Source organism: Bos mutus, chromosome 3 (genome assembly GCF_027580195.1).
Source record: "Bos mutus isolate GX-2022 chromosome 3, NWIPB_WYAK_1.1, whole genome shotgun sequence".
Classification (NCBI taxonomy): Eukaryota; Metazoa; Chordata; class Mammalia; order Artiodactyla; family Bovidae; genus Bos; species Bos mutus.
In genome coordinates this window covers 94,017,884-94,033,067 of record NC_091619.1, presented here as the reverse complement: position 1 = coordinate 94,033,067, position 15,184 = coordinate 94,017,884, and the positions used below count along the sequence as shown (strand labels likewise).

The window sequence follows — 15,184 nt, the reverse complement described above, 5'->3', positions numbered from 1 at the left end:
TTTTCCCCCCTTGCTCTGCATTGATTGGATTTTCCTTTTTCATCCTTTGCTGAATGAAACAAAGCTTGTTTGCGTTTCATTCTTCACAGTTCTTATTAGAATGGGTGGTGGTGTTTTGTTTCCTCACTATTAAGTCAGGAGAGGGAATTTTATTTGTTTATTTTGACAAGACACAGAGAGAGATACAAGACAGATGCCTGTTAGGATGCTGGTGTTTCTCATGTTACATCCTACACCAAGAGCTATTCCAAGGGAAAAAAAAAACACAAAACAATCTTTTAAGATGGTTCATTTGAATCTGTGCACCCTACCCACCTGGTGGTTATACAGTGAACTGTTACTTTAAAGAGTAGTTTAAACACCAGCCATGTTTGGGGCAGGCTGCTCTTGCAAAGAGAGCAGTACATATAACAGGAGTCTACTGTGTGTGAGATAAGGGGAAAATTCAGCTCACTGACTAGAGGTTTTAATGTGCAAACTCTAGGGAAATAATATATTGACTGTTCCGTGGCACGCAAGAAAATTGAAGAACCCTTTGCAGACGGAGTGCTTTGCAAAGGATTCTATCTGTTTCTCTTAAAACAAAATCTGTGGCAAGATGTTTGAAATCAGCAGGACGCTTAATGCTGCTTTGTTAAATAATGAGGTAATATTTTGTCACTTTTTTCTGGGCAGCATCTGTTTTTCCCCCCCTCTTCATTTTTTCCTGTGTGTTTATGAAGGATTCCTTTTTTTTTTCTTTCTTTCTTTCTTCTTCTTTTTTTTTCCCCTTCTCACTGAAGTCAAGGAAATACAATTCACGCTTCCATTTCTGTTCCTTCCTTTCCGTGCTTTTGGAGAATTTGGTTGTCTTTTTTTATTTGCAGTTTCAGCCGGCTGCTGTTTCCTAGCCCATTGTGCCACGTAAGGCTTCTCCACTGCGCGGAGTAGGTAGTTATTAACGCTGAATTGGCTTCTGGTACAGTCCATCTGGACTCTGTATGGGAAAGCTGTCTGCCGGCGACTGATGCTGAGATATCTGCAACCTTTGGGATGTGAGCATGGTGGCGAGGGGCTGACTGATAGGAGATTACTTCTTTTAAGGGAAATTGTTATTAATGAGTCAAGAAACTGCTCATTTATGGTAAGAAGGATACAGCGGCACTGGCAGCCCCACTGCTCTAGGATATCATTTTTAGGTTGCCTTTGCTGCTGGAGTGAGACAAGTTTCTTCCCGTGGTGGTGGTGGCTTGTGGTGGAAAAAAAAAAAAAAAAATCATGCATGACTGGGAGACTCGCCTGCCTGATTCTTGCGATAATATATTGAGAATCTGTTGCTTTACAAATGTCATACCACTGATGTAGCGGTCAGCCCCTCACTCTGAAAGATGAATGGTACTATTGGAAATGCAATAATAAGGTTGACTTTTCCCAACAATAGGATTCTGCCTTTGTCTTTAGAGAAAAGGCCTCTGAGGACATTTGTGCGTTTGTTTGAGGATTCTGTTGAAAGACTTTAGAGTGGAGGTTTTTGGAGAAGTGATCGATGTACAAAGTGCATGGATTTTTTAGCCTAGCAAAACCAGCTAATGATTTATACTGTAATATACACTTACTATTTTGGAAAAGTGGCCAGAGTATCTTCTGATACACCTAATGTTAATTTATGGCTCACTAAGCGTGCTGATATTAGTATGGATGAGAGAAAAGGATTTTAAGAAATTCTGACTTTTATAAGCTCCAAAGAAATATACAGCAAATATTTTGTTCCCAGTGAGCTGTTTTTATTTGTGTGTTTGTCAGCATTGTGTTCATGTTTACTTTTCACAGTATCTTGATATTGGTGAAATTGCACTCAGAGTTTCTATTGTTGATTTAGGGCACCTGTACCTGCTCTGGGTACATATACTGAACTCCTTAGAGTGCATAACCTGTGCATTTGTCCTTCGTACACAATTCAAAGGATACTGTAGTACTATTGTGACTCATAGGACTCTTTATACATTTGTTCAAGAAATTATTTTAAAAGTTTATGTAATTCAGTATTGTTCCACTTTATAGGATTATGGTTTTAACATTTCTACTTTTCAGTTTCATGTACTTTCATTTCTAATAGCTGAATTTATTTATATCCAAGTGTAATTGTTCATATTGTATGTATAACAGATATTGTTTTATGGTGTATCTGTATTTATAACGTGTGTGTATATCTGTATATTTGTATCTGTGTGTTCTTGAAATAGTAGCTTGGAGAGAATAGTTTTAATTTTTAATGTAAAGGTTATTTCCTTTGATAATAATTTTTCACAGACCCATTTATTCTTGGACTTTGAAGCCCAGAGTGTAGCATGATTTTCGGCCTGGCCTGTATTTCCACATGGCTCTATCCCATCCTGCTGTCAACTACAGCCAAAGATTAAAAATTGTGTTAAACTATGACTTGAGTAATATTTGTTACTTCTGTGTATTTATTGAGGAACAAATTGACTAAATTATGAATTAAATAAATAGTGATAAAACTGCCTTTGGGGTAAACGTAAAGCATAAACTTCTCAGATAAGCCACTTTAAAACCCAAAGTAGAACAACAACAAAAAAAATTATACTACTGAAGGCTTAGTAGCATAGAGGTTATGAAATGTATAAAATAGGCAGACAAACTGTATACATCACCACACACTACTTTAAGAGGCCAAAATAAAAAGACATCCTTGGAAGGAGAGAAACAAAATCATGTGTTCAGTTAAGATGAGCACTCTGCACTGGTTATGAAATGAGGCTGTTGTCAAAAGTGTATTTTACCCTTCTGTGAAGCAGTACAGAAAGCAAAGAGAGAATGTGTTCCAGTAGATTTTTAAAAATTCAGATCATGCCCCCATCCAAGCTGAGAAATAAATTCATTTAAATAAATCATTCATCATTCTGTTTTGAAAAACTCAGGCAGAAGGCAGAAAGGTAGAGGGTGGCAGCTGACCCCCTTCACCCCCAGCTTTTTTTTTTTTTTTTTTTCTGTTTATGAGGAAATAGTTTTCTGAAGGAAACTTGTATGAACCTAGTTCACAGAGCAAGCCCAATTCTTTTAAGACGCTGGCCATATTAGCTGCAGAAGGAGCATTACTTACTAAAAATCAGCAATATTGGGAAATAATAAAGTTAAAATGTAGATATATTTGCACATTAAAGTGCTTTTGTTGTATCTTTAAGCCCAGAGGCAGATCATTAAATATGCATTTCGCTAGAAAGCAACTGTCGAAAAAGATAAGGTGGTTGAAAACATTCTATGAGGGAAAAGCCCTCCTCTGAGGGGTGGGGTGGTACAGCCCTCAGGACAAGGGCAAGGGAGAACACTCCCACTGTTAAGGTTTGTAAGCCGCCAGTGACCTGCAGTTGTTACGGTACTTTTGAACTGGGAGGAGGGAAAAGGTAAAAATACAAGTATGGCTGTTGTTGCTTCAGCCTGGCCTTAATTACCAGACACAAGAAGCAGTTCAGAAATCTGGTCTCTGTTGTTGTAGAGGTCACCAAATCATTAACATCGTCAATCTGGCAGTAGCTAATTTAAATAGCACCTGATGTTGCAACGCCTCCCTTCGTTTCCCCAGCCAATCAGATCCTGGCTTCGGCTGACAGATGGTCCCATAAATGGATGTAAAAAGGGGAAGCTTCGAGCCAATTTCAGCAAGGCTCTGTTCAGTTGTTCTTATCTACATCCTAGAATCGGGGGTTTCAGCTCACTGCTCCTTTTCTTTCTTTTTTTTTTTTTTTTCTCTCCCCCAACTCCCCCCATCAGATAATTGATTTACTTTACAATCATCCACGCTGTGGATGATTTAAAATATATATGGATCTTTAAAATATATAACAATAGTCATTTAAAAATATATTCTGAAACCTTTGCAAATTTTAAGAGAAGAGTCGAAGCTCTGCGAGACCCAATATTTGCCAATAAGAATGGTTATGGTAGGTATGACTAGATTTATAATCTGTTGTTTGTGTTGCTGGAGGGAAGAAAAGCATCTCCACCTTGACCAGTCTTATGCTTGCACAAGAGTTTAGTTCTCTGCTGCTGTTTGGTTCCTACATTTACTATCTCTTTTGTGTAGAGTGCGGGTAGGTCCTTTTATTGAGAAGCAGTGGGGAAATAGATTTTCATTTTTAACAGGTCATTGTCAATTTTCCCTTCAACATAAAGGTGGGGGTGGAGAAGGGGAGGTGGGCTGAAATAATTGCTGGTTTGCTGAAAGAGGTTATATTACATGAGATAATAATGGCAAAAGAAGGATTTTCTTTTCTTAAGGGAAAGGGAGGTTTGTCTATGTGCCTGGGTTTTGTGGGGCTGGAGGTGGGTGCAGCCGGCTTAGGAATCTCTCCATTTCTGAGCTGGAAATTTAAACCTTGCGAGGCAGCTCCTGAATCCTGAATGTTGAGATGGGCAGTTGTGTTTCGGGGGACTGCGCAGTCAAAACGGCAAAGAGAGTGATTTATTTGGGCTTCAGTAAATGCTGCATCTTGTATTTCAAAGAGTTTCCTGTCATGACCTCATAAAAAAGAGGAGGCGGCTTGTATGTGTAGCGGTGCCTGGCGTGTTGAGTTGTTGCTTCCTTCTCTGGGCAGCAGCTCTGTTAGAAGGAATGTCAGCTTTTACATAACGTTCCTTTCCGCTTTTGACACACTGTGTGAGGGTCCATCTTCTTCTGATCACAGATGGAGTGGAATGGCTTGAAGATGGTAAGTGAAAAGAGGAAGGCAGCTTGGAGATTCCAGCCGTGTGTGTGTCTGTATGTGTGTGCATAAGGATGGTGGACTGTGCATTGTAAATCACTGTGCAGATCGTTTGTGTATGTGTGTGTTTGTTAGTATTTCTCTTCTCTGAAAACCAGAATCCATCTCCAAGTGTGATGGCACTGCATGCACACAAGGAACACACACTGTCTCTTCCATCAAACTCACATTTTAGCCAAGGAAGGCTGGTGTCTTTTTTGACAATCACAGTGTCACCATCACTGTTGGCTGGCGTGTCCACTGCCTCTGTGAGCTTTCAATGGAATTGCACGACTGTTAAAGTTAAAGGCACATTTCTTTTTCCGTCTCCTGCTCGGAGTGATGGGGAAGGCTGGGAATGAGGGGTGGAGGAGATGAGGTGCAGTACCAGCAGATGCAATTGTGGAACAGGACTTTTGGATGTGGAAGGGGAAGTGGAAAACCTTTCTGCCAAAGTAGTAGATCTATTTTTAGTATCATCTTTTTCTGAAAAAAAAAAAAAAAAAAGCAGGGAAACTCCTTGAGTCCCGCTCCTGTCGCCTGATGTTGACCCTGAAGATATGGCACAAAATGGCACAATCAGATGCCACGGGTGCCCACTTTGACTTTGAATTTCACTAGCAATAGCTTTCACGGGATTTCAAAGCTGGTATGGGGGAAGGCTGTAAATTCATATCAATCTCACTTATTTTTTGCTAGAAAAGCCTGGGGAGGACTTTTCACTCTGCATAGATGTTATAACAAAGCTGTGGTCTTTTTCCCATTCTTAGCGGATTGCCTTTGTCTGGCTGCTTGTTTTGATGGGTGTAAAACAAATAAGATTAGACCGAGCAGCCCAACTGAAAGCGATAGCTGGGAGGAAAACCCAATGAAAGGTTGCCGGGGAAACGAACAGAGGAAAAGCCGAGTAGGGAGCAGGTGGCTATCATGAGAACACACTGCAAACAGTGTAAAAAAAGGAGGGGGGGGGACAGGACCTCGATTATCTTTGCTGTTCTTTGTGGCCGGCCCAACTTTAATTATTCTTTATAAATAGGTGTTAATTACATTTCTAACTCTGGTTTACAGTGATTTTTAGAAATCTATTTTTAAGCATCTGTTCTGTCTCCCCTGGCTTTTTTTTTTTTTTTTTTTTTTTTGGTTTAAAGAGAGAGAGAAGGAGAGGGGGAAGGGAGGGTAGGGAATCTTGCTTTTTTTTTCCTCTCTGCCTCTCTGTCTTTCCCCCTTTTCCCTGCTGTGAAATTGTACGTGCGAAAAATCGCAAGGAATCCTGTGAGGCCATTTGAAAAAAATGTAAATTATATTGAATGAAGTTGACAGAAGCATAATAGTGAACTCCCACGGCTGATACGTTCTGCAAATGATTTCTTCGAAATTTCCAGCAAAATATCCATAGGAGAAATATAGGTAGAATAGATTTACCCTAAGCAATGATTTTGTGCTAGGCAATATTGGTGTTTTTACTACATCAGATATTGATACTACAGTTCCAGGGAGTTCACTGTATCTCTTATTTCATATCCCGAGTAGAAATTACTTTTTTAAAATAATACATGAAAAGCTATATTCTAGTCTACTACTTCACCTTCATCTCTATGCCTCCAGCCGCAGGATCCATCAGGCTGTATCCTTGCAACTACTGCCTTCCATTTGGCATTTGGTCCTAGTCCTGGTCTTGGCATAAACTGAGTGAAAAGCTGATTTTTTTCCAGCGTCTCTGAACGTCTGGGACCCATGCGTGCACTGGGTGATAGGCATCTCTCGCTTTTTCTCTCTCAAAGTGTGCTTTACTAGTGGTCTCTTTCTCATGATGGTGGGTACCAAAAGGACTGAAAGATATATTACTTAGGTTAATAGAAGGTATCATAAAAACAACTGAAAGTATGATCTATTATGGTTTCTTCCAGAGAGATAAATTAGGTACATGATAATTTTAAGCCCAAGAAAGAGAGATTAAAAGGCACTGAAATGTGTTAAAAGGTTGGGAAATATAACTGGCTGTATTGAAAGTACTCTTAATTTTACTCTCTCCAATGCAAATCTCCGCACCACGACCCTCCACCCCGATTCTTTCGTCCTTGCAGATGCTTATGTTTTATCTTCTTATTGGGGGATTTTTAAAATTTGTTTTGACTGTCGAGGTAATAATAAATAAACATATATTTTTTTGTCATACACTTAAACCTTCCTCTCATATCATGAATGTGTAACCATATGTCGCTATTAAAAATAGAATAGTTTTCTGATTATCTCGAATGTATTTTTTCTGAGAATTTTTTGGTATGTTTTAGTTAGGGGGAAAATAATTTCTGTAGGAAATGTCACCTTGGCTTGGGTTGTAAAAAAGACACGTGGTTCTACTGCTGACCTTCTTTGCGTCTTTGTCTTAAAAATATTAATACATACTACCTGTATGTGGAGGTGTGTCTTTATGGAAACACAAGGCTGAGTGTGCATTTATTAAGAAATGAAAATCTGATTGGGAATATTTCTGCAAAAAACACCTGACTACATCACAGTTTTAGTAATCAGAATGTTCATGTATCTTATTGTAAAATAATGCTTAAATAATTTAGTATTTAAATTTTTGAATGTAGATGGGTAAACAGCTGGAAAATCTCTTTGAAAATCATTGATTTATAGGACAATGTTAATATCTCATTAAAAAACTAGCAAGCAACTTAACCATTCATTTGTGACCTCAGTTCCATTCATTCCTAACTGCCATTCCTTCAAGTCATCCTCCTGACCAGATATAGATGAGTTTGCTTCTGTTTGATAGTTTTCCAAAGCCCTAAAACTTTTTTATCTTCCTGTAGCCTTTCCTTGGTCCTTTGAATAGTCAAGGATTTTATTATGATAGGAAGACCATATCGTTGTGAGGTAATAACAATAGAATATTTTTTAAAGAAAGAGAAAGAAAATGGGCTACACAGTTTAGTATTAAAATTCCGTCTTGAAATAGAGTTTGAGACAGGTTAGACTTCAAATATTTTAAACTTAGCATTTCTATTGGGGATAATCTATTTAAATTTTTAAATCTGGAAATCATTGCATGAATAGTGCTCTGTGTGTGTGTGTGTTTAATACCTCTAAAAGAATTTATAAGTGAATCAAGGTGTTTTACTCAAGTAAGGGTTACCATGAACAATAAAAGGGTTTCTTCAGGGCAGGTCTTTTTCTTTGGTTTGATTTCTTCCCTTTGCTCTTATTTCCTTGTTGTGGGTGGGTTCTCTTCCTATATGTAGACCAAAAACTATTCCTTCCATGAGGAGATATGTTGATATGCTGCTCCAGTTAGCCTTTGGTATCTTAATGCCTTATTTTAATTAAGAAAAAGCTGAAACAAATTATCAGTGTGTACTGCGAGTAAGAAATGGCGGTCTTGATAGAGGTCACTGTACATAGACAGAAGTACTTTGGCCTTGACAAATTTCTCCATCAGTTTCAATGATCTGTGGCCACTAGGCACTTAATTTATATGCCTGGACACTTAATATGTACATTTGTTGGCGAGCTGGCCAACGGATTCTAGACACGTGAGTATGCACTGGCAAATGCTGCAATGCAGTATTTTTTCCCAATGTCATTGAGAATTTTGGGGGATTGAAGAGACATAAACGGTCCTAAGCTTTTATCTTACTGTTTTCCAGTCGATGGGCCATATTGCATAGAATGGGCCAATTCCCCTTTTGAAAGTGAAGTCAACATTTTATTGCCCACTATCCATCTCCCATCCATTTGATAGATTCTGTGTGTGTGAGCAAGAAGGATTGTGTGTGTGTGTGTATGTGTGTGTATATCAATGTAAGCATTTGTGTTTCTGGAATCCTGCACCTGTCTTAGGCTTTCCTTATTTGGTATTACCAACTGTGTATACATACTTGCAAATATATGTGCATCTAAAAATGGAAAGAAAACCAAACTGGGCCGTCTTCCCATAAAAAGTGGCTTCTCTTCCTCACAAACTCCAAGAGTTTTCTTATTAGAAAAATACAAAAATTCATCCAAAAGACCTATCTAAACCCCTTGGACCATTAGTAACCAAACACCTTTCTTTAGTTGTGGTTTGAGAAACCATATATGTGCAGATTCATAACAATATTTGTACACTAGATGCTGCCCTTTCAACCAAGCGTTTGGGTTCAAGTTAAAATATACGTGTATATGAAAGCAGAATTGTGTTTTCTTTGGGAGCATTTGCACCTAATCTTTAACCATTGGTAAAAACGAGGAGGAGGTCAGGTGGCTTCTCGTGCTTCATTTTGTGAAGTGTGTGTGTGTGTTTTAGGAACTTCCTTATAGTTTTTAAATCTCAGTGTATTTTAGGGGTAGAGAGCTTTTATAGGTAAGCAGCTTTCTAAGGGTAAAAGGAAAGGTGATCTGTGGGTAGCTGGAAGTTATCACAAGCAGTAATTGTCATAAATTAGCCTTCTAGAGGTGGAAGGAAAAACGAAAGCTGGAAGACAAGAGTAGAGAGGGGTACAAACATGGATCTGAACCTTGCCGACATAAGAGATAATGAGTGATAAATCTGAACTGGTGCAGTGCAGGATGCCCGATAATTTCTCAGAACCTTGACTTTGCAGGTTCATTACTTCTTTGCTTGCTTGTTCACACCTTTAATTATATCCAGTTTGGGATGCTAGCTGGGGGCACCGAAGATGAGCCATTTTGTTTGTTGTTTACTTCATTAAGCATTCAGGCAGTGTGCTCACAATAGCTTTGGAGCATCAGCAATAGGAATCAAGCACTTTGGAAATGGAATTGTTACAAAAGAACAAAAAATGAGAAAGCAATCAGTCAGCTAGCTTGCTTTAGATGTTCACATCCACTCTGCCTAATGGTAATATTTATGCTATTCCTTGTACATTCATTAAGAAATCACTTATGCAGTGTCAGTGCTCTGAATAGGCGATGGCTCTCTCTCTCTCCCTCTCTCTCCCCTCCCCATCTCTCTATCTCTGTCTCTCCCCATGCCCTCTCCCTACTCCTGAGATTTTTACCTTTTGATGGACCATTTTAGCACTGGCCATTTTTGCTTTGGGGAAGAGCATTATTCAGATCTTCATTGTATCAAACACCAGAAATATTTTCCCCTCTAATGTGGATCCCCGCCCCCTGCAAGGATCAAGAAAGATTGAATGCTGAAAAAAGAATTCTTAAATAAATTTTGGTCGAAAAAGCAGTGAAAATGTTGAAGAAATAGGGTCAGAGTAATTGTTGTAGTTGCATTTTTGTCTTTTGTTGTTTTAGGAAAGCCTTATTTTTAACCGCAAAAGTAAAATGCAAAACTAGCAGATTTGATTTTTTTTAATGGACAAAAATTACAAGTCATAGGTTTCTCCTGAAAATAACTTTCTCTGGACTCTAGGTTTGAAAGTTACTTTTAAAATTGAATTTCATTTCTTAATTACTCATTTTAAAGCTATAAAATATACTAATTCATGAGGATTTTTTTCTGTAAGAGGTTTAGTTCCCTTTTTAAGATATGAGGAAGCAGAGAAACAATTCCAATCAAAATGGCGAATTCTAAAAAACACACCACAGTGTAGAGGTTGCTTCTGTTTTGCACTTTGTGGCTTTGAATCCACTCCTGCTCATTCCGAGTTAGTTACCTTCTATTGTCTGCTCTCTTGGAACAACTCACCCTTGATGTTATTTTGCCAACTGTATTCATAGTCGAGGCTGGCTGCCATTTGTTGTTGGATGAAGAAATATTTGTTGAAGACTTACTATGTGCATTTTTTTTGAAATGTGAAACTGAAAGTCACCATTTCTTCTGACACTGATCAAAATATATTTTAGAGACTAAATCTCTGTGACTTCGGGATAAATGGGAGTGAGGGATTTTCAGGTTGGATGTCATTCAATGAGGTTTATGTCAAATTTTGGGAAAAGATCTGCTGAAACATTCAAGTACATAAATGTTTTTCCTTTTGTATTTTAAGAGTCTGTGCATGACTCTAGAAGATAAAAATAAAAACTCTTCTGGACATTTTTGTCTATAAGCTTCCATGTATCCAGATGTTCACTCTCAGGAAAAGGTAAAGTTTGGACAGCTGGAAGGAACTTGTCTATCTGCTATAACTCGACTAGATAACGTATTAATTTTGCAAAAATAAGAAGGCCTTGCTTCTGACACGGATGATTCTCTGAATACGTTTTCTCATGTTACTCTCCAGGGACGATTTGAGAAGATGGTTACCTCCTTGGCATACCACTATGCAAACTTTTTTTTAAGTTATATAGAAGTATAGCTGATGTCACCCCTGTGTAGACTTTACGTTTGCTAGTAAAAGAGTTACTTTGTCATGTACACCTAGATACTATGTGCAGTGTGTGTATATGTGTGTGTTTGTGTTCGTGTGTGTGTGGTAGGGATAGATAGCCATGACCCTCAGTGTGTCCTGTGAAGTATCAGTAATGGCTTTTCAAGTAGCCTGTGTTTTCCTCAGCTGCCAGTCTAAACCCTTTAGAGTTTTGCTTTCTAATTTGTACATGAAAAATAACAGGCTGAGTTGAACTTTTTTTCTAGTGCCCCCTTTGAAGATGCAGCAGTAGTAAATACAGCTTTAATGATAAACTTTAGCTCTAAGTGCTATTTAAAAGTCTGTAGTGGAAAGCCTGAGAACTTGCAATCTTTACTAATGAAACTTTCATTAGGAAAGGACTCACTTAAAATGGAGTAAATGACTAAGTCCTGTAATTTGTGATTTTGACCAAATTTGACTCATCGTTTCTTATGTTACTTTTTGTAATGCAGCCAGCCACACATCTAAAATTCTGGATATTGTACATGTCTTCAATATTAATTATCTCTGTTAATGCACTGGGTACAGACAGTACAATTCCCATAAGTCCAGATTCTTACTGTAACACTAAAACAAAAGTGATATTTATAAATAATATTGGGAAAGTTGTCCTCATAGTAACCGTTCCCCGAAGGAAGCTTTACATAAATGTGCATTTATTATTCACGATATTAAAAGGGAATCCTTAGCTTTTACTTTTTTAATTTGGGCTAAAATATGTAAATTGGTTTTATTTTGAAGTTGCTCTGTTTTAGGTGGCTTTGGGGGAGGATAACTTTCTAGCTTGATTATATTTTAATCGTCTCTGTGGTAGAAAAGGTTCCAGGCCTGAAATCAACCTGGTTATTGAGATTAGAAACCAGAGGGCCAGTGTGCAGATGAGGCTACAAACTTATTACATTGACTTGGGCACATGTAGGAAAATTAGATTTGTTTCTAACTAGATACCACCCTTCCCATGTCTTTGTTAGCAGGGCCAGCTCAGATGCCGTGGAACCATGAGTCTGCCTCAGACTGCGAGGACCTTCACAGGGCATCTGTACTGGCAAGCCTCTGCAAAGAGTGCTCTGTCTTAGGAAACCAGGATGTGCAAAGAACTTCAGAGTCAGATGGACTTGGTTAGAATCCTGGCTTCTCCAATTAGTAATAGGGTGATCTTGGATGAGATACCTAAACTTTCTGGGCCTCAGTTTCCTCATTTTTAAGATGGGAATGATAATGGCTAACTCAACGGAGGTTCAGTGAGGATCAGATGAGAAAGTATTAGAAGGCAGTCGTCATACACAGGATGTAAAGATGCGTAGAGGACATTCATGCCCTTTCAGTCTGTAGTCATTCTATCCATGCCAGATGTCCTGGAAAGGAGTAATATTGCATGCTATGCGCACAGTCTCCTTCCTCTCCATGGAACTCATGAGGATGGAGGTTTTGTTTGACACACATTGCTTTTTAAACATAGACAGGCCCTCAGTTCTTCCCTGGAGTTGTGTGGCTTTATTAAGTTTTCTGTATTGTCCTAGGCTTTTGCCTAGGTATGGCCATGATCACCTTTGGAATTAGAATTAACTTGGGATTTGTCATTAGAAAAAAGGTGAATATAAAATTAATTCTAGTTGAAGCAGTTTTTTTCCATTTCATGAAAGAGTGTGTTTAGGAACTTCAGAATTCAGCCATAAAGAAAACAAAAGGAAGTTGATGGTTGGATAGCATCACTGACTCGATGGACATGGGTTTGGGTGGACTCCGGGAATTGGTGATGGACAGGGAGGCCTGGCGTGCTGCGGTTCCTGGGGTTGCAAAGAGTCGGACACAACTGAGCGACTTAACTGAACTGAACTGAACTGAAGGTTAACTGATATGGTCTCGTCTTTGATGTCTGTGATAGATAGATAGAGTGAGTTATTTGACTTTGGCCCAGAAACCGACTTACTTTAGACCTATTTTTTCCCTTTATCACATCAGCTTTTCTTCCCTCTATCCCTCTTGTTTCCCCAACAGACTCAGTTTTGAAGTTCTATTTCTCAAGGAGTTGGGAAGAGGTTGAGGCAGAAAGCAGTTTAATGAGATTTTTCTAACTTGCCATCAGTTTTTCTCCTGCTTGGTGAGGCAGGATGATGGATGACTTTGGCAGTATAAACAGCTCTAGAAGTGATCAGATTGACTGAGAGGTGTGGGAGGTGGGAGTGGAATGCTGGCCCTCAATTAATAGCCTCCCATTTGAAGGAAGAAAAGAGAAAGGGGGGAAATCACCCCAAAGGTCTTGACATAGGTGTTGATCACACACATGTGGGAAGGGGTAGTGGGTGTCAGGACTGGTGTTAGGCCAAGCCTAATTTTATACCTTTTCCCAAGGCTCTGAAGCAAGAAATAAATAGGCATATAAAATAAATTCATGAATTGTTTTCAATTGGGACCTGTTGCTGTCACCAGTGAGGGTGAAGAAATAACACATGTAGTCCCTTCAGGGGATTCAAGAATTAAAATGGAAACATATCTTTAGAATACTGTTTTAATATCATGGATTTTGAATTCCACTCTATATAATCATAGCAAGGATGTGAAGGGAGTAATTTTCTTTCCTTCAATTTAACACTTAAAACTAGGGGAAGGGATTATAAATTGATCTGATCCCCCAAGTGCCATTTTGCAGGCCCTATGTTTTTATGAGAAAGATCCTTTACTGTAAAACAGACAACTGAACTTTTCTCTTTCTACATGTATACTATCTCAAGGCTTCACCAAGTTTCATCAGAGGATTTTGTAAGCAGCCTTATATGTGGAATGCAAACTCTCTGGAAGAATTTGGTCAATTTTTAGATTGTGTTTATATGGTGTAAATATATCAGTGAAAGAAAGGGGCTTAAATTTGAAGAAGGTAAACTAGAAGATGTTTCTGCATATTTGGTCCTAGAAAAAATCTCATACCTAGTAATCAAAGACCAAAACGAGATGTTTAGGTAAAGGATTTGAACAGGTGAGTGAACAGGGGAGGGGCAGGTGGATATTCTTAGGATCTCCTTCCCAGATAAGTGTTTACATTATTTTAAAATGACACATATTTAAGCCTGTATATGTTTGCATTATTTAAAAATGATACATATTTAAGCCTATACTTGAACCTCAATTCCTTCTTGCTTTATACCTCTGGCTTAAGGTTATCTGCAAGAAGGAAAAAAAAAAGACTTCTAGCTTAAAAGAGCTTTAGTAAGGACTCTTGAACAGGTGAACTTTGGAGACATGGGCTTGTATTTGATATAATGTTAATGGTACTGTTCCTGAACTGTCAGTTGTTCAGGAATAGAGGAGGAAGTTTACATTTCTAGAACTTCAGCTGTTCCCAGTCCAGTTCTGCTGTAATGGATCTGTGACCATGGAGATAATTTCTCGTATTCACTTAACATTGTAGGATAATTTTAACCCTGTGTTGGCAGTACAATCTCTTTAATGTAATTAAAGAAGGGACCGTTGGCCCCTTTTTATAGAAAAATAAAGCTCAACTGCCTGCCTTAGGTTACGTGTTTAGCAACACCAGAAGTCCTAGATCCAGAGTGTTTGAGAATACATCCAACTTGACTTCTCAGGAAGCGAGGGGAAACAATTCCTTTTCCAGATCAAGTTATTCTATATGGAATCAGCAAACACAATTGTGTGTCTGTTGCATATAAACTACACTCTCGGTGCCTCCTGGGATGTCACAGTATTTAAAACATACTCTAATATAGTAGATAAGGATTATGACAGAATGTGCAAATTGTCTCAGCAGAGGAGGTACAATGTACAGAAGAGGGAGACATTCACTGTTGCAGGAAGGAGACACGGCTTCATGGAGGAAATGCCATTTGAGTGGGGTCAGGAAAGATGGATAGACAGAAAAATTAGGAGAAAGGGGAATCACAGATGGAGGAAATAGTATAAGTAAAAACACAGAGGTGGGAACTTATTTATGGAATAAATCGTTTGGCATGAGTGCAGCATTTGTTGTTGTTCAGTTGCTAAATCGTGTCTGATTCTTTACAACCCCATGGATTGCAGCACACCAGGCTCCTCTGTCCTCTGCTATCTCCCGGAGCTTGCTCAAATTCATGTCCATTGAGTCAGTGATGCTATCTCTCTCATTCTCTGCCATCCTCT

General features: G+C 38.6%; 1 protein-coding gene across 1 annotated transcript in view; it reads left to right on the top strand.

The window, feature by feature from the left end:
- Nucleotides 1-1,006: 1,006 nt before the first annotated feature.
- The window catches only part of ELAVL4 (ELAV like RNA binding protein 4), a 90,199-nt gene continuing 76,021 nt past the window's right edge, over nucleotides 1,007-15,184 (top strand). The window contains exon 1 of the mRNA XM_005894716.3: nucleotides 1,007-1,123. Within this exon, the coding sequence (XP_005894778.2) occupies nucleotides 1,007-1,123 (117 nt within the window). The remainder of the gene's footprint in view (nucleotides 1,124-15,184) is intronic.